We start from the raw sequence: 24,976 nt of genomic DNA on the forward strand, positions 1-24,976 counted from the left end.
ATGAAGGAGTTCATTTCTACGTGGTACCATGACGGATGGATGTGTATGGGGTATATTGGCATGATTGTGGATGACGATGGCGTACTGTCTAGACTAAATGTACATTATCAAAGCTTTTCCGAGAGCGACATAGATGATATGAATTGCCATTCTTTTAGCCTGGTTTCAGAAATACTTCATCTTGCTAAGGCAGGGAAGTTTCTCGTGCTCAGCAAGACTCCCTTCACACGCCGAATGTTATCCCGCACCTTGCGGATTTCGTCATCTGGTTCAGGCTTGCGTGACCGGCCGTACAGGTCATAGCCAGTACTGTGATCGGGGTACGCAGTATATGTCATTGTGTCGAGGTCATCCCGTAGCATATCAACAGCAGTTTTGATCTTATCCATGCCTTCGCTCTGGGAACGGTATTCATCCTTCAGGCCAGAAAGAGTCTTATTCAGACTACCCAGTTGATTGGTGTTATGCTTGGCAGCTGACTCGTTATTCTTGGAGTCTGTCATAGCTGTCACAGAGCTTATGGGGAATGTGGTTTGAGTGCCCATGTCCCTGTGGAACATCTCCGTAGGGTCTTCAGCATCGCTCTCCTCCTCGACTGTGGTGATGGGTTTTTTGGGGGGAACCTCGGAGACCGTCTTTTCAAGCTTTGCGACGAGGGCATCGAGTTTCCGCGAGGTCAGATCGTGGAAATCTGTACGGGCTTCGGCCTGACTGTCAACCATAGGCCGAATAACGTAGCGACTCGTGCCATAGATGAGGCTGGAAAGGCCTGTGACAGCGTAAAGGGCGTTGAAAAGACGCTCCTTTGTGACGAGAGGAGGAGGACGGGGTGCCTTCGCAAGGAATTCAGGGTATGTGACGACTGGGGGTCGATCGATGGGCGGGTGAGAAGCTGGTGTTGGAGGGAGAGTTTCGGTGGGCGTTGGAGCATAAGAATCGGTTGTTTCTTGGTTTGGCGCCTTGAAATTGTCAGCATAGTATGTGGGCGCAAGATAAGAAGTAGTAGAAACCTCTGCCTCTGTTATGGATTCGTCTTGACCAAGAAGCGCGTGTATTTCGGCTTCGTCAATGCCTTTGGACTTCAAGAACTCGACCTTCTTCTCATGAGGCGCGTGTCGCACAGCGTCATTCTCGAGAAAACGTCTCGCAACCTCGAGTCTTTCTTGATCGTCTGTGGCAGTTTCCGGCTGTGATGTCTCTTCTGCTGTTACTTCTGCCGCTGACGTATCAACTTCTGATGTTGAACTGCTCGCGGATGGTGTCGGGGCCGGTTCGGTGTTTTGACTATCGATCTCTTCGGATTGCGCCTTCTGCCAGTCTGGGATGGCGGGATTGGAATCTGAGTCGCTCATGTTTGATAGTGTCGCGCGACTGGCTACAAGACTATAAGATTAACGGAAATGTTGAATCAAGGTACTAGATGATGGAAGGGAAATGTTTGTGGTTTCCGAGGCGTTGGCCAGCAGGTTCGGCGAGGTAGGCACATGCCTCGGTACTCCTGCCGATAACGGTGGAGTCTACTCTGTACCTAAGGTTAGGTAGGTACCTAGGTAAGTAGCTTTTGGTGGTACACACCTTATTAGGCTACTTCATGAGTCTGGGGTTTCATGTGGGGAGTAAACAGCATCTGATTGTGTAGTACTTAGACTAGGTACCTGATGTGAGTACCTTAGGTATGATATTGGAGTATTGTCATCAAGCCATGTTACTCAATAAGAAAACATACATTTGCTTGCGAACGTTACTCGCAATGCCTTGCTTTAATAAAGAGGCCAAGAAAACAAACCTATGTTAAAATTGAAGCCGTTGAGCAAGCTGGACTGGCAGAGTACGCAACGGTAGCCACTCCGTTTAATACTGGAGCCGTTACTGGAAATAAAACGGGATCGTGCTAAACGGTAGCACGACCAGAACGCGCATTCACCTGAGAGCATCAATTCCAGACAATATCTCAAGTGAACGATCGCCTATACCATCAAGGACCTCGGTGAACGCCCAGGCTTCTCAGTAATTACAAATCCCATCCGCACTACCTTTTCGCGTTTTTCTCCAGACACCGGAATCCTGCCATCAAGCTCTTGCGCCAAAAAGATTCAGCGCCATCATCTCCTATCAGCCAATCTCATCGCGACAGCCAATTCTACCACCAGAAGCAGGACACAGCAACAACGTGTAACGGCCCTCGTCTCACGAGCCTCGTGCTGCGTCGCCTGCCGGTCCCAACAAGTTAAGCAACTGGCGTGCTTGTGCCCTTGAAAATAGTCGATTGCGCTTGAGTCTCCAGCTCTTGGCTCAGTCAGACCCTGTTCGGGGTGAAGCGATTGGAAGCGGCTAAAACCCAATTTCCAGCTGCTGGCCGTTTAAAGAGCAGGCAAGTGAAAGTCAATAGGCGACAAGCTGGTGTGGTGTGACCTTGCAAGACCAAAGCATTCAAAATCTGTACTAGGTGAGTAGTGAAATTTCCTTTCTTCTTGGTTGTCTCTCCCTTTGTTTGGTCGCAGCAAAACAACACCCACCAATTCCGTCCGTCTCTGTAATCCTTTCCGTGGCTGTCACCCAATTCTCACAATGCAACCGACGAGGATAAGTTTCTCCCCTGGCCTTTGATATCGGCAGTTTGTCTGGGCTACCATAGGATTAGGATATTCCTAGACTGGACTGGCCTGCCGATGATCCTCAGCCACGTGCAGGATCCCGCTTATAGGAATCCCTGATTCAGCGGTATTCACAGACGAGAGGTCTCACGTAGTTACCTACCTTAGGTAGTCAGCCCTTGGCTGATCGATTGGTTGATTGATTGGCTTGACTGGTTGTAGGATAAATTGCATTAGTTGGCTGTTTATCTTCAGCCTCGCATTCTGCAAGCTTCGAGCTCAAGTCGTCTTTACACCAATCAAGGGTCACCGACACTGCCTACCTACACTACCTACCTCTCCAGCCTACCTACCTATCCTATCCTGTCCTATCCTGTCCTATCCTATCTCGCCAACGGCAATCGCCACCAACATCCGAGCTGTGCTTGCTCTGCCCTCCCTTGGCCCTGTCTGTTCCTTCCAGCCAATCCCATATTAGGTGGCTCTTGGCTCCTGCTCCTGCTCCTGCTGTCTCACTCCCATCGTGCTTGCCCCAACGAATTGAGCTTATTTCAGCCTTGTCAACACCAAATACCTGCAAACTTGTCTCCCAATCACTTTCCTTTTCTGTCATCCAACTCATTTGACTTCACATATTTAAGTTTTCGCGATCTTCCCTGGGACCCCAGGACTCCTTGAACTCTATCCTGATACAAATACAACCGACCCTTCACTTCGCATACCACTAATTATTTCCCACTTTCCTTATCTTGTTTCTACCATTCACCCCAGGCCCCGCCAGTTCGGGCATCTATCATCATGAGTTCGCGTCCGCGTCGCTCAGCGGCCACTAAGGCCAATGAAGTCATTTCTGTTCATGCCAGATGGGCTGACTCTCCAGAAAGAAGCGAAAGAAGTGAAAGAAGCATGTCGTCACGACGGTCTGGTCGCGCCTCAGGCGTGTCCGTCTCCCGAGATGATGCCTCATCACCAGGTGGCGATCGTCATTTGAGTTTGACTGTCAAACTTCCTTCCAACAAACTACGACAGGCTACACGTGGGGAGCGTGGCTTTGAAGGTGGAGAAATCGTATCCGGAAAGCGGAATCGAGGAGCTAAGAAAAGTTATGTGGTTGACTCAAGCCCCGACGAAGATGAAGAAGAGGAAGAGGAGGCAGAGATTGAGGTGGAGGAAGATGATGACGATGAGATGGATGTTGATGCTGAGGGTGAGGAGGACGCCGAGGGAGATATCGATATGGATCTAGCTCCCCCAACCATCACTGTTTCCAAACCAGCCCGGTCTAAGCCAGCACCTCGAGCATCGGCTGCCAAGGTCATTCAGGATGATGATGACGACGACGATGACGAGCTTAGTGACCCCGCTGATAGCGACGCTGGAGACGAGACTATGGGTTTTGGTGATGAGACCATGGCTGACGATGGTGACGAGGACGCTGAAGGCGAGGAGATCGAGGTCGCAGGCCAAGAAGGAGACGAGGATGAAGAAGACGAAGAAGATGAGGAGGAAGAAGAAGATGCTGAAGGCGACGATGACGACGAAGATGATGACGAAGATGGCAACCCAGGCGAGTCTATCGATCTCACCAAAATGACAAAGCGGCAACGAGCCCGATTTGAAGATGACAACGCGCATCAGTACATGAAGTTGTCAGATGGTGAGTCTAGTACGTGTACTTACACTTGCAATACTAATCCATGTTGGCAGAGGTACAAGCGAAGAAGGTTTTTACAGCTGAGGAATTGTCCATGCGTCGACAGGAGATGGCCCGGCGACGTCGCAATTTGAGTGAAAAGCGAAATGAGGAAGTAAAGGTAACCTCGAAATTGAATTAAGCAGAAGGTGTGACTGTGTGCTGACCCCAGATTATAGATGGAAACGATCAACAAACTCCTTAAAAAGCAAGCTCCCAAGATCAACCGCAAGGCTGCAGCTGCTGGCGCAGGCGGTTCAGAAGACTCGAACAAGCCTGATCCCGTCTTCGTTCGGTGGGTCAGCAACAAAACTGGAGTTCGAGTGGCAGTGACAGAAGAAATGCTTGACAGCCCGGCCGGTCAGGTTTTCAAGCCTGCATCTAAACTGGCATCGGGTAAGATGGTCCAGGAAGTTGCTTAAGGAGGCGCCATCGTGTGCTTATCAAATACCAACTCCTGGTAGTTCGATACCCTTCGAGCGCCTACGCCTACGCAAGTCATAATTCAGTTGGTTTATCTGAAATATCGAAATGTGAATTCCAAGGGAATCGTTGCGTGGTCTTTCATTTGTCTTGGCCGTACAGATACACATAGATAATATTACTTGACTTTGGGCCCGTCATTCAACCCCACTAGGAGTCCTGCAACCACTATATATGCATTGATCCAACACGCAATGGATATGCAAGCTCTTCTCGATGTGCGCCGATGACGGCCGTGAGCAAGCAGGGGGGGGCTCACCTGTATGTAGATTTCTAGTGAATGACATCTCCAAGTCTGCTAGCCGTTGACACTGTACCACCAAACCGCAACACAGAGTCCCGTAAACTCGTGGTGATTCGAATAAACGATTACCTGAAGTTGTTTCGTCGGTTATAGATGATAGCCTAGGCTTAGGGGCTCACCATACAGAGACTTGTACTGCCTTTGCCGCGTTTGCAGTATCGCCGTTCGATACAATGATATGCAGACAAGAATACGAGACTACAGGTAGCAACGATTTGGCACGCGAAACCCTCAGCAACTCGGGCCCACATCCCAGAAGCTAGGACCATCTCGAACAGCTCTATTGAGCACAGGAACAATAGCTCAAAGCGTTGCCGTTAGCCGACAATATCAAAGGGCGGGCCGATAGCTGAGGACAGTGTAAGTGCCGGTACAATGAGGAGCAACTCAACACCATTGAGCCGAGATACCTGCAAAGTATTTTATCTATTTACAAGACTGAGATGAATGACATCTGATTATGAGGTGAAAGGAGTAGATTTGGCCATTGTGTTTTGACACGGAGTGACACCTCGTAGTATAAAACCCCGTATGCCCAAAACTCAGCTACACTAAACCGTCAACCTCACGATACTCAGTCAACAGCAGCAGCACAACGTCTCAGCATCAAAATGAGTGCGGCCTCCGGCATGCAACTATCTCAGGGGCTTAGAGAGAACCGGGAAAGGTCTACAAGTGTTGACAGCTGCCGGGCTGGCCAACCGCCATCATGTTGGTCCTTGACAGACCTTGACGGCCATTTGCACTGCCAACTCCACCACTCTTATTCAAACATGCAAGCACTTTAGTAGCGCCGAGGCTCGGACTCGAATATACAGAAAAGTTTTCACCTCCAACTTGCTCTCCTCTTCTTCTTTCTCTCCTCACCATCATCGGATTTCGTGCACACAGCTTCAGCTTCACAGCATCGTCCAACAATCTGATATCAGCTTCATTTCTACGCTCTACGCTCTTCATTCTTCGCTTTCGTCTATCGAATCTGGTTTCTTATCGTGAGAATACACAGACTTGAGAGACTTTGAGCGTCGTGGAGATTCAGCCAGCTCTCTTTGCGGCAACTCCATCTTCTCTACTTTTTCCATACCACTTGATTCATCGAGATATCCTCGTCGTTTTACACAATTCTCAAGTCTTTTCTGCTCAGCAGTCTTGATTCTTTCATCTCAGCTTCAGCTCTCAGCCACTTCACAATTATCGACTCTGCTCCAAGATTGCTCAAAGCATCTTTACAACTAGCAGCATTCTCGAGATACACTTCTCCCTCTTGAAGTCGCGTTTTTTATAATGTCTTCTCGTCAACCCAACATGGCCAATATGGCACAGGGCAATGCCCAGCAAGGAGCTGCTCGCCAGGTAGGTTATCATCTCTCCGCATATGATAGACACGCGCACTCGAAATGGGAAGAAAAGCAACTGACACACTTTGCAACAGCAGAACCAGCCTTTCATGGAACAGAACGGAAATGCATTCCAGTTCAACAACCTTCAGCAGCAGCAGCAGTTCACTCAGTTCATGGTAAAGCTTGCGCCCATTCAACTCCCCCTTGATTTTCATTTTTTAACATTGCTTCTGCAGCAGAGTCAGAATGGCCTCGGCCAGATGATGGACGGTTTCACTTCTCCTTCTGATGATACCAACAACAACGCCAACTCTGGCAGTCCCATGGTGGTTGGACCTCATCACTTTAACCCTTACTGGGCCCAGAACTCCTCTGCTACTCCCAACATGGCCTCGGGCAACCCCAACTCTGAGAGCTTCACTCAGTCTCAGACACCCTTCTTGTCAGGCAGCCAGAACCAGTTCTTGGGCGACATGCAGAACCCATTCCCCATGGGCAATTCTCAGATGCCTTTCATGAGCGACCTCAACATGCAGCCTGCTTTCTTTCCTACTCCTCCCATGGGAAATGCTCAGACTCCCTTCATGAGTAACACCCAAGCTTCTGCCATGAGCGATTCTCCGGTCCAGGGTTTCGTTCAGAGCATGTCTGGTCTTCGGGCTACAGCGCCCTCCTTCACTCCCGCTCAGACCAACCCTGTGCCTCAGCAGAGAGCCGTCTCTGTAGCCAACGCGCAATCCAACATGACTCTTCAGATGCATGCGCACATGCAGCAGATGGAGATGCGCATCAATGAGCAACAAGCCATCATCAACCGCATGATGATGCGACAGTCTGGGCCCTCTGCCCAGTCCAACTCCCAACACGGACCAGCTCTTCAGATGCAGCAACCCCCAACCACTCAGGTTCCTAGCCCTCGTGCTTCTACTCTTGGAACACCTGCCGCCCAAAATCCTACTGCACAGTTCCTCGCTGTCCAGTCTCCTATTGCACAGACCTCTACAAATGAGCCTGTTGCGGTCCAGTCTTCTACCGCTGCCCCTACAATTACCGAGTCCTCTGGCTCTCAGGGTGGCAACCCCATGCAGACTATTCCGGTCCTGAGTGCCAACCCAGACTCCATGACTATGCAAGGTTCTCGTGTGAACCAGAGGGACAGCTCATTGACTCAAATCTCAAGTGTGATGAACACTGGCCCTGCAACAAACCCTCGTACACATCTTCTACTCCAGGATGCCAGATCTCATGTCCCCCCCTATCCTCAACAAAAACTCCAAGACTTCCTTGGTGATGATACTTCCGAGGTCGTCATCCCAGAACTGGTCTGTGATCAGCCATCAACTTCTCAAACTTCTCCTACCCAGGACTCTTCAGCAGAGGAGCCGTCTACCCCGGCGTCTTCAAATGGCTTTTCATCTTTCGAGGATTGGTCCAAGGAACGTGTCTATGCTCCGGGTATCTTTGCTCCTCGGCGCTCTGATGGACCCGAGAAGATAAATCAAAAGGAAAAGAAGCTTCGCGAGGCCGAGGACAAGGGCCAGCAAGTCTTTCCCAGCAAACGCCGCGTCGTCCGCATCGACCCTGAAGACCCCCGACTGGTTCGCGATAAAGACGGCTTGCTTATCACACCCCAAGGTGATAGCTACAACAGTAAGTTTTCATCCTCGCTTCGATCTTCCTGCTCTCGCTATTATTTTGTGCGCGAATCACCAATACTGACAATGTTTGATAGTCTACTACCTCCCCGGACCCAAGGACATAAACGTTGCAGAGATCAATAGAATGCTCGCAGAGATTCGGGCGGAAAAAAAGACTGCCATGGATGAAGCTGCCAGGACTGGTGAGCCGATCCAAAAGTCAAAGTCTGCAAAGAGGAACAGGAAATCCAAGACTAAGGTTCTCAAAACTCCATCCGAGAACATTGTCAACAAGAAGCGACGCAAGACTACTACTACTGCTGGTGCTGCTGCTGCAACAACTTCTACTCCCAAAGTCGCTGGCAATGCTCAACTTACCACTACTCTCGGCGTCCAGCCCTCTCTCAACAACGGTCCTATCCCTCAAGCTTCCAGCGACCCCTCAATTATCCAGAGTAGTAACACTGCCCTACCTACACAATTTGCTGGCGGCGATGTCTCCAATCAGCAAGCTTTGATGACCCTATTCCTTCCCCAAGGTATCCTTGACAGTGACTTCGCCCAGTCATTCACTACAGACAACACTCAACCACCTACCACCGGCGGCGACTTGACACTTCAGTTACTTCAAGGAAACAGCTTCACTTCTCAAAATGCCTACGAACAACTCACGGCCAACCTCCCTGGCAACGACTACACTTCCCAACCTTTCAACCCATCGGAGGATAGCGCCCTCCAGCCTGCTGAGAGCTTTACCAACACCAACACCAACGATCACAGCTTTGAGATTCCTGCTGACCTCAATCCCATGTTTGTTGACAACAGAAATACCCTCGACGAGGACTTGACTCGCGGTACTGAGCCGTTTGCTCAATTCTCTCCCACGCCATCTGGCTCTCCCCACCCTCAATCGACTCTAGTCTCTGATCCTGGCGCTGTTATGACCCTTGATCACTGTCTTTCTCCTCTTTCCACATTTCTCGCTACTTATTCTGGGGATGATTCTACGCTCCATACTGTCGGCCCTCCTACGTCTGTTCTCCATCCGGACATTTACAAGACTTGTCAACCTGATGTGTCCCTCGGACACAAGGACACTTTGTCAGAGCCATTTGACGAGATCTCCGTGTTTCCCCAAGACGATGAACAAGGAACCCAGCTGCGCAAAGTATCCAACGAGCTTGACCGACCTCCTCCCGAACAGGCTGATATTACAGTCCATGTTGCTGAGATCTCCAGCCCATATAACCGAGATTTGAACGCTGGGCGCGCTACCGTCATTGAGCGGCTCCAGACTGGTGGTGAGTTGAACTACTCTGATCGTACTAGTCTTCTGCTGATTGCCGGAATAGACTCTTCTATCGACGTCGATGCCGTGAACAGGCAGACTGCTGGAGTGAGCGAAGACATGTCCCCAGCTGTAATTCCGGCCGGTGGGGATGATAACCCTCCGGATATCTTCGCCGGTCTTGTAAACATACCTGAACACAATCTTCAGGACCCCAGCGCTACTACTTTCAACGACAACACCATGTTACCTGTTACTGGCTGTTCAGACTTCAACCACTCTAACGATACTGGGCCTCCCTCAGACTGGCCTGATGCCGCACCCGATATGAGACTTGCAGACATGCCGTCCTCTCCCGTTGTGGAATCTCAAGAGGCTCAAGATGCCCCTTTCCAGCTTCCCCAGGGCCCTGAATTTCTCCCCCAAGACCCTTACAACACCCTGTTTGGTGATGTCTTCAACCCCGACTAGCAGTCCCAGGGCCGAGACAACACCACTAATGCAGCTTCCGAGGGAGTATTCCTGAACCCTGCTGTTTTGAACCAGACAACAACCAATACTCTACCTACTTCCAAAGTCACAGCCACAGCTGCAACTAATACCACCAAGACCGGTAATAACAAGCGCAAGGCGAGTGAGGATGCCAGTGCGGCGCCCAGGAAGAAGGCTCGCACCAAGAAGGCCCCTGTCCCGCAACTCGCGTTGCCCCAGTGCGAGGTTCGCTTTGGTCCTGGCGCGCAGCAGTAAAGTACGATTCATGAGAGGAGAGCGAGAAAGATGAGAATGATGTTGCTTGCGGTGGATGTGAAGGATGAAGAATGAATAAATGGTCAGCGAGGGACAGAACCCAACAATGAAGCAGGATGTTTAGTTCATGGTTTGGATGGTGGTTTTCTTTTTGAGACATAGAAAATTATAAAATACAACAAAAACGAACATAAAAACAAAGATCCCCTTGTCTTCTAACGAATCTCGGCATCGTGATGTGTTACAATCTCTCGCAGTGAAACCCTTTATAGCTTGGTAATGGTTGGTGGCGTGCTAAGTGCCTGTGGTGTTTTGATGAGCACTCTCCGACCACCAATATCTTGCGAAGCAGAACATCTATTGACTCTCAAGGTAGTTATTGCATTGATTATCCATACCATACTCCTCTGTATGCCTATGGATGCCTATGACAGGCTTTTGTATGTATTTCATTATTCCAATTTGCAATGGATGGATGTCACAGGCCAGCGAGCAATAGTGTTTGTGTTGATATTAGTGAAGGCTTTTAAACTCTTTAGGAATAGACTGATTGATACAATGGAAAGTATTTATAAAGATATATTATCAAAGCCGGGAACAGACATAGGCAGTGAATGGTTGTTGTTGGTTGGTTGACAGATAGCAACCGCGGTAAGCGACTATTTATATATTAAACGGTAATGGTCTGATATTGCATTTACCTGCGCATATCATTTTAACGGCGTCTATGTACGTCACTTGAACTTAAGGTAAGGTACTTGATATACTTACTAGGGGAGCATGGAGGTAACCGGTGTATGAAGTTAAAGTTGAGTGAAAAACGGTGAGCGAGACATGAATGGAGATACAGATTGCCGCGAGAATACCTGTACATATTCTCGGTACCTACCTACCTGGTAGGTTTACCTAGTAGTAGTGTGACTGTGGATATCTGATAGGTAAGGTTAGTACCCAGGCAGTAGGCAGGTGACTGACTGACTGTCATGATGTGTCCACGTGCATCAACAGTCCAGGGCATCGAGTGTCAAGTTGGGCGGCTGACTCTTGTCAACCAATGAGAAAGATCAATTGACCACTCCAGCTTTTCCAACTTCAGGCCTGATTGCTCCGTGGCTGGTGATTCCTTCATCCCCCGCTATTCCCCAGTTGTAGCCTGAAAGTTGCCTTAGTCTCCATTCACTGGACTAGGTAGGTACCTACCTTAGGTCCAGCTCCAGCTGTAGGTAAGCGAATATGCGGGCATCGATCGCGAAAGGGGGAGTTTATTCAGAGTCACACGACATTTGATCCACTGTCTCTTCTTCACATGTAAAAAAAAAAAAAAAAAATACGAAAATGGCCGAAGGTGATGGATGGATGCATCGTTTACCCGTCGGAAACAAGCGCGAACCGAACCCTCCCGTATATTTTAGGTATTAATAAATTTCTGTACGTTCCCGTGTGAGGACAAGGATCATTGAGATCCACCTCTAACCAAGGAGGACTCTTCCAATTGCAACCCAAGCAAATCAGTTCAGTGGGGAATCGGGCTGTCGCACAGGCTCACTCACAGGCTCTGGCGCCGAATTTTAGGGGGGAGGGGGCCGGGGAGCCCAGGGTCTACTAGGTAGGGTGACCACGCGTGGAACCTCAGGTTTGCCATCAAAATTTGTCGCACAAACCTCACTTAGTCACAGTCACTGCACGCACGAACATCCATTATCGCCAACCACCATCATTCTTTTCCCACATCCCGGGTGCACGTTACGTCCGTGCCTCGGAAATATCATAACCTGATATTTGAGGTATTTCTTGGCTGCTGCAACGAGCAGCAGTAGAGGGCACTTGACTAGACCAGACCACCCGTAAACCGGTCCAGAACGAAAGCCAGAGCCAGAGCCAGAACCAGAACCGGTACGGATAGCAGAACCTTGAGGCCCCCAAAAGCCAAAAACTCTGTCAATCGTTCCAGTTTTGGACTGGGACCCCTGCCCTGCAGAACGAGAACCCTTCAATACCTACCTACCTTGCAGAGACAGAGAGAGAGACAGAGGCTAGAGAGGCAGCGACTTAGACTTGTCCTTCTTCAGCCTTCCTCCTCAGTCATGTCGCCTTCTCCGCTTAAAACGGTTGGCCTTGACTCTGGCGCTGGTAGTGAACAAGCATCTTGCGTCGGCTCCGACCGTCATCAGTCGTCTACAAGTGCAGCACCTACAGAATTATCGAATGTCGATATAGGCAGTGGTAAGTTGATCACTTTCTTTCTTTGTACCTATTCTCTCCTGGTCTGGTCTGTTCTGTTCTGTCCTCCTGTCGGCCAACACCGTCTGCTACCTATTCTCGGTCAGCACATAAACTCAAAACCTTACCCAAGCCTTACCCCATCTTTTCACTCGTCTCATCTCGCTCGTCCATCCATGCAAGGGTCACGGCTGAACGCACACGAGCGATCACCGCTAGATTGAAGTGCCCAGAGCCTGGAGATGCAGGGACTAGGACCTCCAAAGCATCCAAGCTTTTGATGAGTCCTTGATTTGATTTGGGAATCTGGGTTGTTAGAGTTGTTTAGACAACCTAACTGACCTACCTACGGAATAGGCACCTCACAAGTCTAATTCTTTCTTGTCTCTTCTTCACTCCATCGGTCTCACGTTAATTCCTGCCAATTCCTTTCCTTTCCTGTCTTGTCTTGTCTTGTCTTGTCTCGCCTCGCATTGCATTGCATTACACCTCAAATCCACTCCACGCTACCACTGCGGCTCTAGTTTCTGGGGATCCGCTGCCGATCATGTCCTGGTGAGCCAAGCAAGTCTTTTGCCTCCCTCTCTCCGGTTGCAGCTCTTCAATTGGGCCTTGCCTTGCTCTTTTCCCAGCCTTGGCTTCGATCATAAATTGCAGTGCCTTGGCTCTTCAACTCCCGTTCCCCGCGTTACACAAGTTACGTGCCTCTCCCTAAGCGACAACACGTCGTCATATAAGGAGACACATGCTCTTCAATCGGACAAGGAGCCGCAGCGTGCGTGTCAGTCGCATCGAGAACGACTCGGACCATCGCTAGTACCTTACTCAAAACAAAAATGACCCATGCGAGCCCTGTCAATAGCGCTTTACCTTAACCTGATCTTCCCTTCCAACGCCACCTCCGCTTAAACGATACCACCACCTGCTTCCATATAAACCATGCCCTTGGGCACCCCCGAAGTGTACTGTACCACGTCCACGTCCACACACACACATCCACCCATCTTTCCTTCAAGAATTGTTGGCTGCTGTTCCTTTTTCGCCTTTTTTTAAAACCTTGCCTTGTCAACCTTTGCATTTTGCCTTTGCTTCGCCTGTCAAGAAGGATCGTCTAATAACTTAATCAAGTCGCAAAGACAAGTGACCCAAATCAAGGACAAGAACACCAACATAGCCGACAACAATCGCCAGCTCGAGATATCACATCATCCTCCCCAACCAACATCCACCCTCTACTTCAGGTTGCATCCGCTCCCCCGCATTCTCGCTCGACAATTGCCGCCACCGATACTACGCCCGCTACCACCACTCCAATTACTGAGTCGTCTGCATTGCCATTGGGCTCTCCGAAGCAATCGCCAACAAACACTGCTCAACTTGCCTCAAGGGCCACCGAAGCCCGGGCAAGCACATCGTCAAACATGATATTCTCGGATATTTACAAGAGCCCGCGATCACCCATCGCTAAACTCCGTCACCACTCGATCCAGTTGCCGACACCGCTGCCAACCAATACCCCAGATTGGTACGGCGAGGAACACGCAGACCTGCTCAGCAAGGACAAGGTGAAGCAAAAGGAAGCAGTAAAGAGGTATCTCGACGCCAAAGTCAAGAACGATTGGGAGTTCCCATGGCCTTCTCGCGTTGTCGAGGCCCCACTACTCGAGGGCGACGTCGCTGTTGTCGACACTGCATCTGAAACACCTGATGGAATTGAGGCTGTCACCAGTCTCGATATCACAGAATCGACAAAGCCAATCCAGGATGAGACGCGCGAGGATGATGGCTACCAAGTCGATGAACCTGAGTCATCAGATAACGAAGACGGCAGCGATGCCGAGTCCACGTACAGTACTGTCTCTGAAGATTTAGTCAACTTTCGCACACGTCTAGACTGGGCCTCAGACCTTTCTGATGATGAGGATGAGCCTGGACCTTCGCGATCACCTTTCCGTTTTGACAACCCAAACAATGTGGGTTCGGCTGTCCAAGCTGTGGTCCAGGGAAAGCGCGCCAAGCGAAGGAGAGCAGTTCGCAAGGAAATGGAATGGAACGAAGGACTCGCCTGTTTTGAAGCGCGGCGAAATGCATGGACGGGCGCACGAACTGTCCGCGTTCGGGCCAAGCCTGCAACACCCCCTGCTGTGTCACCGCTATCTCCCCGCCGATTCTTCTTCCGTCGCTCCATGTCGACATCTCCTCCTGCCTCGACAATTGCGTCTACTTTACCACCGCAAGTCAGTGACGGGTCAGACAATTCATCACTTGCGAGAAGCGACGAGCTTCGCAATGCTCGATCTAAAGACACCACGCCGTCGACACCTCCCGACAGCCGAAATTATCCTGTTGAGGTCCTGCTTCCTCTTCCTCCACCTCTCCTACCTCCCAATAACTCTCTGCGTGCATCCATCACCCCTTCTGTATATCTCAGTCTCTACGACAAAGTCATCATTCACAGTCTTCAGCCCTCGTGCCCGATTAATCTGTCCGATATGCTTCGAGCTTGCGTTACTGGCTGGAAACGGGATGGCGAGTGGCCCCCACGACCGACAATGGCTCCCGCTCCTGTCGCCAAGAAGAAGAAGCCTAGGAAGCCTTCAAACCCCTCGGAGAACACGGGCAGTACTGTGCGCCGTATGAGCTTTGGCCTGCTGGGTCGCGACAAGGACGATTCGACAAGCGGCAAGGGCATCCGCCGCAGCCTTGTCAGAGCCCTCGGCATTGGAGAAGGGACAGAGACCCCTAAATGAGGCTATCTCGTTACGAATTCATGATTATGATAAAAACCCGGAGGACTATCATTGCGGTTGACGCATGGCGCTTATATATGGGCTCTCGCTTTCTGGCTTGGTATACCATGTAGGGAAGGAAATGTGTTATGTATTCTGGTCTAGTTATCTTTATTTTTTTGGTTTGCCGCCATGACCTGGTCATGCTGGTATAGGGAGTTTTTGGGCATGGATTTGTCTCCATATTTGAGTCTCTTGGGGCAGCTGAGGGGAAGCCTGCATTTTGATACCTCATTGCGGCCATGCTAATTAACTTTGCTATAACTGTATTCTTTGCCTTTGCTCACTGAGCTTACTGACAGTATCGTTGTCTTGGTGCTGTCGTGATGTAATAGACTCGTTCGTTGGGTGGAAGAGTATCACATGCCGTCAGCTGAATTGAGTTTTGATTGTCTTGACAGGGTTTTAACAGCACCTCTCTACCTCTGTAGACTAACTTAGACTGTCACTCTAAGATGACGGCTCGTTCCGTACCTGTCTGTCATGTGAGTTGCGTACCCTGTCGATCAGACATCACGTTGGCTTGAAGTGTTGACAAGTCTTTGGTAGTGAGATTGTTCCTGTGAGTCTAGTATTGCAAATCACATGTAGCGAGAGGCCAGAAGAAGAGTGAATATCTTCATGGGAGCACACATGTCAAAGGATATCCGAACACTCCGCTCCTAAATTTCTGTCACTGGAGGGTTATACAGAAGGCATCTCGCCGTAGTTGGGGTCTGATTGGCAACCGGATTTCTTTCCATGGCCACTTCTACCATTCTCTTTGGCTACCTCGGGACTGATATGTCCCCAGCCCTTCAAAAAGATACTTGAAGGTGAAGAGCTTTTCAACGGAATGTCTACATCTTTCAGGTTCCGGCTTTATTTCAGCACTTCCTTGCTTCTTTTTAAAATCTTATGTATTTCAAACTCAAGTCCATACACTCCAGGTGAAGATACATTTTGACTCCAGATCAAAGACTACTAAGCCCCTGACCTAAAGTTTTGAAAATAACGTCAAGGTTAACATCAAAATTGCCAAGTTTGACGGACTGCAAATGTATTAGAATGCATAACGTATGGTCCAGAGACTATCCAAAAGGGTCTGACAAGGATTTGGCGTAGGTAGGTAGGATATATCTAGAATATCAAAGCGCTCCAATAACTTTCAGTCTCATATTTCAACACTACGGAAAAAGAAGTTCGAATGTTTAACCCTTGGTTGCCTCCTTCTCACCGTCCAAACTCAAGTTAGCCATTTTCCCTCTTCTTGATCTTTGTATCATTGAACCTGGTGCCTCCAATTGTCTTGGACAGGCTGATACGGAACGGAACGGGATGGTCGGATTGTGGTTTATCTCTGTTTTTGCACCATGTGCAAACTGGTTAACCTAGACCTTTGACGGCTCCATCATAGACTAATCCTAACAGTCAATCTTCATATAGCCCCCGACTAAGAAGTTCTGATAATAAGTACCTATCGAAGAACCATGAGCTTGGGGGAGTTTTAGTTCAATGGCTTATAAGTCTTCAAGTGTCTTATTTATTTAGGCTGCATAAATCAGAGCAGGACGGTGATGGTGGACTGTCATAATGGACATGGATCAAGACGAGGGAGTCACTTACTTGGCAGAACTTTGGCTACTAATACATCTAGAGTAGGCAGATGATACAAGCTTGTTAAGCCGTGGTATTCGTGGACTTTGGAGGGTGTATCTTGGCGATTTGCTTACGCCGGGTTCTCCAATACCTGGCGACGACGTACGTGTACGTGTACGTGTACGTGTACGTGTATGTGTATGATTTCTTGGGCTGAAATAAACAAAGCAGCATCCACTTTTTGAATGAAGCCTGCGAGAGAAAAGGCCAAGGGGATCTATAAGGCACACAATGAGCGCTGGCTCTCGTTCTGCACGTTCATTCCCATGGTATCCTCACCTCAACATGGATGGAATGGTCCCCCTCGTGGCTCGCTGGTCAAGTATATCTTGTGCATTGCCTTGTTGGACCGTCCAGTACAATATTCTATTGTTCGGATCTACACTATAGGTTTGACTTCAATTATGCTGCTCGGAACATTTGAGGAAGAGGCCTCTGCAAGAAGCCGATATTCATCATCGACTCCAGGTCTATCTATTCTTGGACAGTGATTCATGTAGCTTTTCAATATCTCAGGAGCAACGGCTTGTCATTATAGCCGCCGCGCTGTGAAGAGCACTAATCGTAAGAGCTTGCAGGATTAATGAAGGATTGCAGGCCAGAGCTTGTTTCATCATATGCTCGCCTGTTCGTAAAGTGAACAACGCTGCTGGCCTGCCTCACAATTGCATCCCCACGAACAGGTTGTAACAGCCAAAGTATTCCATAGCTTAAATACCGAAACTCGGACACACGTAAATTAAGGGCTGTCAAGATCGAAGCTGAGTATCACTGTAGTTCAAGAGGTGATCTTGAGTGCGGGATGGATATCATGATAGATCTGTAGACCACAGGTCTTGTGATCTAGATAAATAAGTGCTCTTTTGTGAAACCGCGATTCAATCGCAAGTCGATATATGACTAATATTCCATTTTTGACTCGGAGTGGCTATTGCTTCCAGACTGTCGCCCCCATCATAACATCCTTGTCTCAATGGCCACAGTTCCACAGCGTTCACTCGTCATGACAGCACATTAGAGGGTGCTCACATCAGAAGCGCCTGGTTGGAACTAAAGATTGGTTCAAAAACAAGGAACTGAAGCTCACTATTGTACTAGAAGCTCAAAATTGATGATATCTTCTCGAATCGTAGTGGTCCAAACGTATATTTTCTCTCCTCCCAAGGTACGTGATGGCACTTGGAAAAAGTATCATCAAACGCTATAGTAAGTCCTCAGCTAAGGATTAAGCAAATAAAGAAGTAAGAGCTAGTGCCGCCAAGATGTATTCACAAACAACGGCAAATTGTGCTTGGATTGGGTAAAATTCTCACCTCCTCATGACATGTCCGTATCATGACAGATGATATTGGACGTAAAAGACCAAAGTATCAGCCGACGAACCTCAGTTTTTAGAACGTGGTTCAATATACTGAAACTTCTTACTAGTTTCAGCACTGGATTTGAGCGTTCCCTACCTTTAATCACCACCTCATGATGTAGGGTTAGGACCCCTTGCGAGAATTGCAAAACGGGATATACATCAACACGGGTAATGCTACTCTCGAGTGAGCTACATTCTTTCCTAGTAATCCCTAGCTACAAAAACCGCAGCTCACCTTTTTGATGAATTCTACAGAGTAGTTGTCATGAGCGACATGATGCGCGACCAAGACACTCTCTTTTATTCATCGGAACGGGTAGAGTAGAGTAGTGTAGGCTGCCACAGGGCAGGACTCCAGGAAAGTCAATAGTTCAAGTGACAGAATACGCAGCCTCAGCACAGAAGGTTCGTTTCTTTTAAATAAGGAGGCCTTTGCACTCGTTTGGTATGACTATCAACGACTATGCGCCAATTGGCGATTGAGTTGAGACAAGTCCCATGTCCATGGTGCATTATTAAGCGTAATAGTTCCACCGTCAGACAGTTGGAAAGTCATGTTGACTTATACATATAGCCTTATGGGACCGGGCAGAACCGGATTCAACTCTCTGACGACTTATGCTTCTTTGTCAAGTCCGGGGACTATACTCCGTATCACAGCGACCCTTGTCAGCCTCTTACGTCCCGCTTACTTGGTCCAGTACTCGCTCTGGGATGGATGTCCGGAAAGTGGATGGAACTTGGCGAGTGTCCAGATTGATCAGATAAAAATTTTCCCCCCTCTTAGCCGATCTCGGGTTGGGGTGTGGACGTAGAAAGCTCTGGCTTTAACCCTGCACAACTGATGAGGGGCAACCCATCTTATCTGATCATCAGATTAGATACTTGGCGCAAAAAAAGCCGCTAGAAAAAAACTTGGTCTCGCGCTCGCCTGGGCTTGATGGAGCAAGCGCAGGGTTAGGGCGATGAAACGGCACAGTATTACTGAAGCGATGAAGTAATGCAAGTGGCCACAAAAGGTGCGTGGATGGCGAAGAAACTGAACAAAAGCTCCGCCAGGACGGAACCATCCCCAGGGTCCCGGTTCTTTGTCACCCAAGACCATGCCCTTGGAGACATGGATGAGGGAAGACACACGGTTGCAGTTGACCACTTTGACACGAGCGTAGAAGCTCGAGTAAGAATCCTGGATGATGAATCCACCAAATTTCAGACGACTTCGCCAATAGATAACGGCGAGCGATGATGCAACTGGTAATGTCTAGTGTGAGACGGCGTCCATCTGGACACCACCAAACACTCATAAAAATTGCCGCACCGGTTCGGCCCTGGTCCAATTCCGCTTTACTTGGCTCCTTAGAAACGCACTTGATTCCGTAATTGGCGTCACCCCCATCCAGGAGCATGGGCCTGAACGGAGCACGGCACTGATGGTGGGGCAGGACATCATGACGGGTTAATACGGACGTACAGGTTGATAGCGTCTGTTTGAGCTTGAGAATGCATATTTTTGCAAGGTAGAACCCTTGATCGGCACCCACTGCTGTTTTTCTCTCTCTCGGGGACTGCTTTCTTTACAGATCTCGTCGTGTTTCTCCGAAGTTCCCAAGTGATTTTGTCAGTTCCAAACTTCATCCACACTCATCATGGCGACCGAAACGACGAATATACCTTCCGCTCCATCGCGGCAACAACAGAAGCTCTCTATCCTTGAGGGCCCTGTCGATCCTCCACTGGTTGATTTGACGTTGGGCGAGCTTCTTGAGCTTCAGACATACCAACATGGCAACCAAGAATGTCTGGTGATTCCCTGGACAGGCGCCCGCTGGACATACAATGAGCTAAGCCAACAAAGCTCATCTCTGGCGCAATCCTTATTGGACATGGGAATTGGGGTTGGCGATCGTGTTGCCATCATGGCAGGTAACTGTGAACAATATGCGGCTGTCTTCTTCGCGGTGGCTAAAATCGGTGCGATCCTTGTCATCCTGAACAACACATACACACCGACCGAAGCGATGTATGGGTTGAAGTTTTCCGACAGCAAGATTTTCTTCACAACACCAAGAATCGGACGGCTCGACCAGACGCAGCTGCTACATCAGCTTGAGAATAAGAAGACAGCCCCCATGGTCGTGATGCTAAGAGGAGACGAGTCTGGTAAATATCAGACCTATGACGAATTGGTGAATGCTGGTCGCAGGCGAAACCACCAAAGACTGTATCAAGCCATGACCAAGGTGCTTCCTCATCAAGTAGTCAATCTTCAATTCACAAGCGGAACGACCGGATTACCCAAAGCTGCAATGCTCACCCACCAGTAAGTGATCCATGAATTCCTCGGGGCCAAGTGTTAGCTTGGTGCAAGCTGTCGACTTTTCGACCTGTAAACTGACGAGTTTATAGCAACCTGGTAAATAATTCACGCTTTATTGGTGATCGCATGCGGCTTGGTCCTGCAGATATTTTGTGCTGCCCTCCACCGCTGTTCCATTGCTTTGGCTTGGTGCTCGGTCTTCTTGCTGTTGTCACTCACGGCGGTAAAATCGTGTATCCGGCGGAGGTCTTCGATATTGACGCAACGCTCAAGGCTATTTCTGATGAACAATGCACTGCCGTTCACGGTGTTCCAGCCATGTTTGATTCGCTCTTTCAGGCAAAGTGGCCCGAGAACTTCAACTGCGACAACCTGCGTACTGGTATCATTGCTGGTGCACCCGTTCCTCGATACCTTATGGAGCTCTTGGTAAACCGTTTCGGAATGACAGAGTTCACTAGCAGTTACGGCTTGACGGAGGCTTCACCAACGTGCTTCAATGCCTTCACTGACGATTCCATCGACACACGATTGACGACTGTCGGTACTTTGATGCCTCATGCAAAGGCCAAGATTGTTGACCGTGATGGTAATATTGTACCTGTCGGTGAGCGTGGTGAACTCTGCATTGGCGGTTACCAGCTACAGGCTGGTTACTGGAACAACTCAGAGAAGACCAACGAGACTATGATCCGCGACGCTGCTGGCGTCCTCTGGCTACATACCGGTGACGAAGCTGTTTTTGACGAAAATGGGTACTGCTCGATTACTGGGCGCTTTAAGGATATCATCATCAGAGGTGAGTCAGGAACATCAGTCTTGGCGGTACGGAATGCTTGACTAACCCCGCTTCAACAGGTGGAGAGAACATCTACCCGCTCGAAATTGAGGAGCGTCTGATGGATCATCCTGCTATAACACGTGCCATTGTCGTCGGCCTCAAGAATAAGCATTATGGTGAAGTCGTAGGCGCGTTTGTTGAGTTGGCTGAAGGCTACCAGAAGCCCCAATTCGAGGAGATCAAGGACTGGTGTCGTAAAAGGCTCGGTGGCCATAAATCACCTGCACACGTCTTCTGGCTGGGTGATGGCGATGTTCCGGCAACGGTCCCTCTGACAGGAAGTGGCAAAGTGCGTAAGTTTGAGATGGCTAAGCTGGGCGATGAGCTTCTCCGAAAGCATGAAGTGCCTGCGAAACTGTAGCGTGGAGTGGAGTGGACAGGGCTGAACGAGTTCAAGCGATGGATTAGATGTGTATGCTTCGAAGCGTGATGCGATTAACTTGAAATTTGGAAGACAAAAGTTTATAGAACCGAGAGAAAATTGAGAAAAGTCCTTCATAAATAGGTGCCTATCTACCTTGGTCATAAATCGAAAGTACCTAGGAAGCTGGTCAGACACCCAACACCTGCCGTTTTGTTTCTTGGCGCTCTTTATTATGCCCGCAAAAGCCCAACATTGCCTTACCTTGCAAGCTTGTAAGTCACGGGTGAGACACGGCTCTTTCCATCAAACAAAAGCATGTGTATGTATGTATCTAATTTGAGAATGCCTTATCTAAAAACATGTGATCCAACCAAGCATCAACTTTTTATTGCTGTCCCGAATACCTCAAACGACCAGTATTCCCAATAAACCTAATATGTCCATCTTATCCTGTTCGACACTCATAGCTTAGGCACAAGACCAAGCTTTGTACCAGCAACAACCTTCTCATTGTCCGCCAGTGGGCACAGCTGGAAGAAGCGCTCTCGCGACGATCGGACGAAAGCGCTGCGTTGATGTGGCAGATCGACAAGTTTGTCTAGGCCTGAGCCATGCACGAAGTCATACATAACAATAGTTGTGTTGGTCTCCTGGGACTCACCAACAACATACATAGTGCGCGGATCGTCGAGATAGAGGTAGTGCATCAAGCTGCTCCACCACGCCGACACACGGTGTGGCCCGCGGAATCGCACGTCACCTACAAGGGAATGTCGACCGCGGTCGAAGTCACCAGCGTTGAAGTAACCACCCAGCCGGTCCTCCTATTAAACAAGATCGTCAGATAAAGTAGCAAAAAGAAAGACATACGTGAACATACCTTGGCCCAATAGACCTCGAAATATGCAAAGTGGATATCATCCCACTTGGCTAGAAGCGCAATTACATGCGGATCATCATGCACCTGACGTAAATACTCCTGGTGTTGCTCCAACGCTCCAGTCTGGCTCCATCCTTGGGAAACACGAGGATCATTCTGCCATTCATGAAAGAGACGTACGTGCTCGGTATCATTATAGTCGACTGATACCATGGAGAAGGTCTCGTTAAGATGAGGAATCCATCGGCTGTAAACAATAGCTCCAGGTGCGGGCTTGGCTGGTCTGACTGGGTGCCATGACTGCTGAACTCTCTCGGGATCATCAGGATCTCCGGCGACTGTGATGGTCGTTGTGTTGTGTAAAGGAGTCAAAGGGAATGATCCAAGAGGGGTCGAGGCGGGCAGAGATGAAGGCGATTCTTCTGGACACCAAACAGGTCGAGGTCCAAATGGCGATCCAGCGCCTTGCCAGAAGGTACTTCGCAAGACAAGGACGAGGCTCTCGTCAGTCTTGTTGGAGGTTAGGCGCTTCTCTCGGCCCTTGAGAGGGTGATCAATGGCAAGCAACACTGCTGTGAGTTGTTGGCCCAGAGTAGCGGCCCCAGCGCCATGCAACTCCAGTCGATATGATTCCACTGATGTTCTCAAAGTGAAAAGAGCATATGCAAGCAGCCAGACTTGACCCAAGCCTGGCGCCTCGGTGCCAGCCCAATGAGCGGTGACACATGGTGAACGGCGTGCCCGAGCCCAAGGACTGTTGTTGGATTGAGGTGGAAGCTCACTTGACTTCAGATCAATTGGGTCTGAGAAGACGAGGCCGTCGACGTAAAGGTCAAAGGGCAACCGCTTGTCAGACCCAGGAGCTTTCTGGACAAGTTTATAGGCTGGCGCATTCGTGTCAGGTTGTGCCGGGACTTTTTCGATCGCAAACTCGGTCTGGTAGGGATGAGGAAGCTTGACGACAGTTTCGCCAGCTTTCAGGGCTGAGAATGTTCCTTTTGGCGCTGACATTGTTTGAACGGCCTAAGGATTGAAGATTGGATACTAGCGAGAAGGGTTGGAAAAGGATGAAAAGGTTGGACACACTCAAGAAGCTATTCACGCCAGGATACCAAGCTGCATAAGTGGGAGAAGGTATCCATACCGGTCCTCCACTTCGGAACAAGCTTGACGCCTTGGGACAGCATTCTGCATGGATGGTGTACCCATCAATTCCGCAGCTTTCCAGGCCATTGTACAACTTTCTCGGCTTTGGTGCGATGAAAGACTAGTGGTATTTTCGAGACGACGTCAAGGACGCAGAAGTGGACTTAGCTTGCCAAGCCATATGGCAGCCAGATCCCGAAGATCCCCTACTGTGAGTTGTGTTGTGCAAACCAACTACTCCGTATGCTCAGCAGCTCGGGGTCAAGATTATCGTGTGGGTCAGAGCGGATCTGATAACTCAAGACCAGCCACCCCTGACGCCCAATTTCTGGCCTAGGTAACTATTGCCTGCACACACCCCCTCCTCTTTTTCCGGTCCTCGGAGCTGTTTACTGTACATACCTATTCCCAGGATCAGGGTCTAGGTATTGCCGGCTTTGACCGCTTAAAATTTGGAAAGACTAGCAGGATCTGATAAACCGCCCACCCACGCTAAAGGTTCTACAGGCAGACAGGCTCACCAGTTGACCACTGTGGGTGGGGGAGTGCCGGCTTCGTGATCCTTGTAAATGTCGATTCCACAGGTTTTGATGAATAATGTGGCCTGATGAATGCCTTGAGACCGAGTGTGCCTGGAACCTCGGTTCCGGGGACATCGTCTGGTCTCGGCGGTTCCAAGCACGCATGGTTAACCCTCAACAGCGCATCGATATTGCGGCCCCCACGCCTGCGAAGAGTCAAGGACACAGGGCCGTTTCCTACCATTTGTGTGGTGCATACTTAAGCCACTTAAGTTTGCGAACAGCCATGAGCTCGACAAAGACAAAGGACTTGCTGTAACACATGTACGTTATGGGTTCTCAAATCTGCCGATATGTGTCGTTGGTGATGAAGGTGTCCATGGCGTCAGTTACATGTCGATCGCCACTCATTTGTCAACTTGGCCGATGCTTTGACTTTCCAGCATGCATGTTAAGACTGGTTGGCAACCCGGTAGTCAGGTACATACGAGGAGACCATGCACGGACAAACCAACAATTGAGCGAGGGGATGTCCGATCCAATCTTATCAATCAAATCTGATCTGAATCGCTCGTACGCAAGACCCTCTTCACTGCAAGATGGACGATGATCATGTTTGAGACACGAATGCTTACTCCGGATGATCAGTTGTTAATCACATGCGATCACTGATCTTTTTCATCTGGAGTACATGCATAGCGACGAACATGGGTATAACGAATCCTTGGTTAGAACTGTCGATCTCGTCTGACTTCTCCGCTTTTCGGTCACATTCTTGGTGTTTCTTGGGCGAAGGTAACCCCAGACACCA

General features: G+C 49.3%; 6 protein-coding genes across 6 annotated transcripts; 4 read left to right on the plus strand and 2 right to left on the minus strand.

The window, feature by feature from the left end:
- Positions 1–176: 176 nt before the first annotated feature.
- On the minus strand, positions 177–1,352 carry FSUBG_6666 (peroxin 14 17; the record flags this gene model as incomplete). Its single annotated transcript, XM_036684889.1, has 1 exon — positions 177–1,352. The coding sequence occupies one exon, from the start codon at positions 1,350–1,352 to the stop codon at positions 177–179; it is 1,176 nt and encodes a 391-aa protein (XP_036537819.1).
- Positions 1,353–3,392: 2,040 nt separating this feature from the next.
- On the plus strand, positions 3,393–4,709 carry FSUBG_6667 (uncharacterized protein; the record flags this gene model as incomplete). Its single annotated transcript, XM_036684890.1, has 3 exons — positions 3,393–4,251; positions 4,302–4,408; positions 4,467–4,709. 3 exons carry the CDS (start codon positions 3,393–3,395, stop codon positions 4,707–4,709), a joined length of 1,209 nt encoding a protein of 402 aa, XP_036537820.1.
- Positions 4,710–6,358: 1,649 nt separating this feature from the next.
- FSUBG_6668 (uncharacterized protein) lies at positions 6,359–10,086 on the plus strand (the record flags this gene model as incomplete). The annotated part of the gene is made up of 5 exons (XM_036684891.1): positions 6,359–6,427; positions 6,507–6,590; positions 6,651–8,064; positions 8,147–9,787; positions 9,845–10,086. 5 exons carry the CDS (start codon positions 6,359–6,361, stop codon positions 10,084–10,086), a joined length of 3,450 nt encoding a protein of 1,149 aa, XP_036537821.1.
- Positions 10,087–12,170: 2,084 nt separating this feature from the next.
- FSUBG_6669 (atrophin-1) lies at positions 12,171–15,056 on the plus strand (the record flags this gene model as incomplete). The annotated part of the gene is made up of 2 exons (XM_036684892.1): positions 12,171–12,309; positions 13,435–15,056. The coding sequence occupies 2 exons, from the start codon at positions 12,171–12,173 to the stop codon at positions 15,054–15,056; spliced, it is 1,761 nt and encodes a 586-aa protein (XP_036537822.1).
- A 4,686-nt stretch (positions 15,057–19,742) lies between these two features.
- On the plus strand, positions 19,743–21,615 carry FSUBG_6670 (long-chain acyl synthetase; the record flags this gene model as incomplete). The annotated part of the gene is made up of 3 exons (XM_036684894.1): positions 19,743–20,416; positions 20,503–21,212; positions 21,272–21,615. The coding sequence occupies 3 exons, from the start codon at positions 19,743–19,745 to the stop codon at positions 21,613–21,615; spliced, it is 1,728 nt and encodes a 575-aa protein (XP_036537823.1).
- A 464-nt stretch (positions 21,616–22,079) lies between these two features.
- Positions 22,080–23,509, minus strand: FSUBG_6671 (uncharacterized protein; the record flags this gene model as incomplete). Its single annotated transcript, XM_036684895.1, has 2 exons — positions 22,080–22,442; positions 22,499–23,509. The coding sequence occupies 2 exons, from the start codon at positions 23,507–23,509 to the stop codon at positions 22,080–22,082; spliced, it is 1,374 nt and encodes a 457-aa protein (XP_036537824.1).
- Between the last annotated feature and the right edge of the window lie 1,467 nt (positions 23,510–24,976).

Source organism: Fusarium subglutinans, assembly GCF_013396075.1.
Source record: "Fusarium subglutinans strain NRRL 66333 chromosome Unknown NRRL66333_c0000073, whole genome shotgun sequence".
NCBI lineage: Eukaryota > Fungi > Ascomycota > Sordariomycetes > Hypocreales > Nectriaceae > Fusarium > Fusarium subglutinans.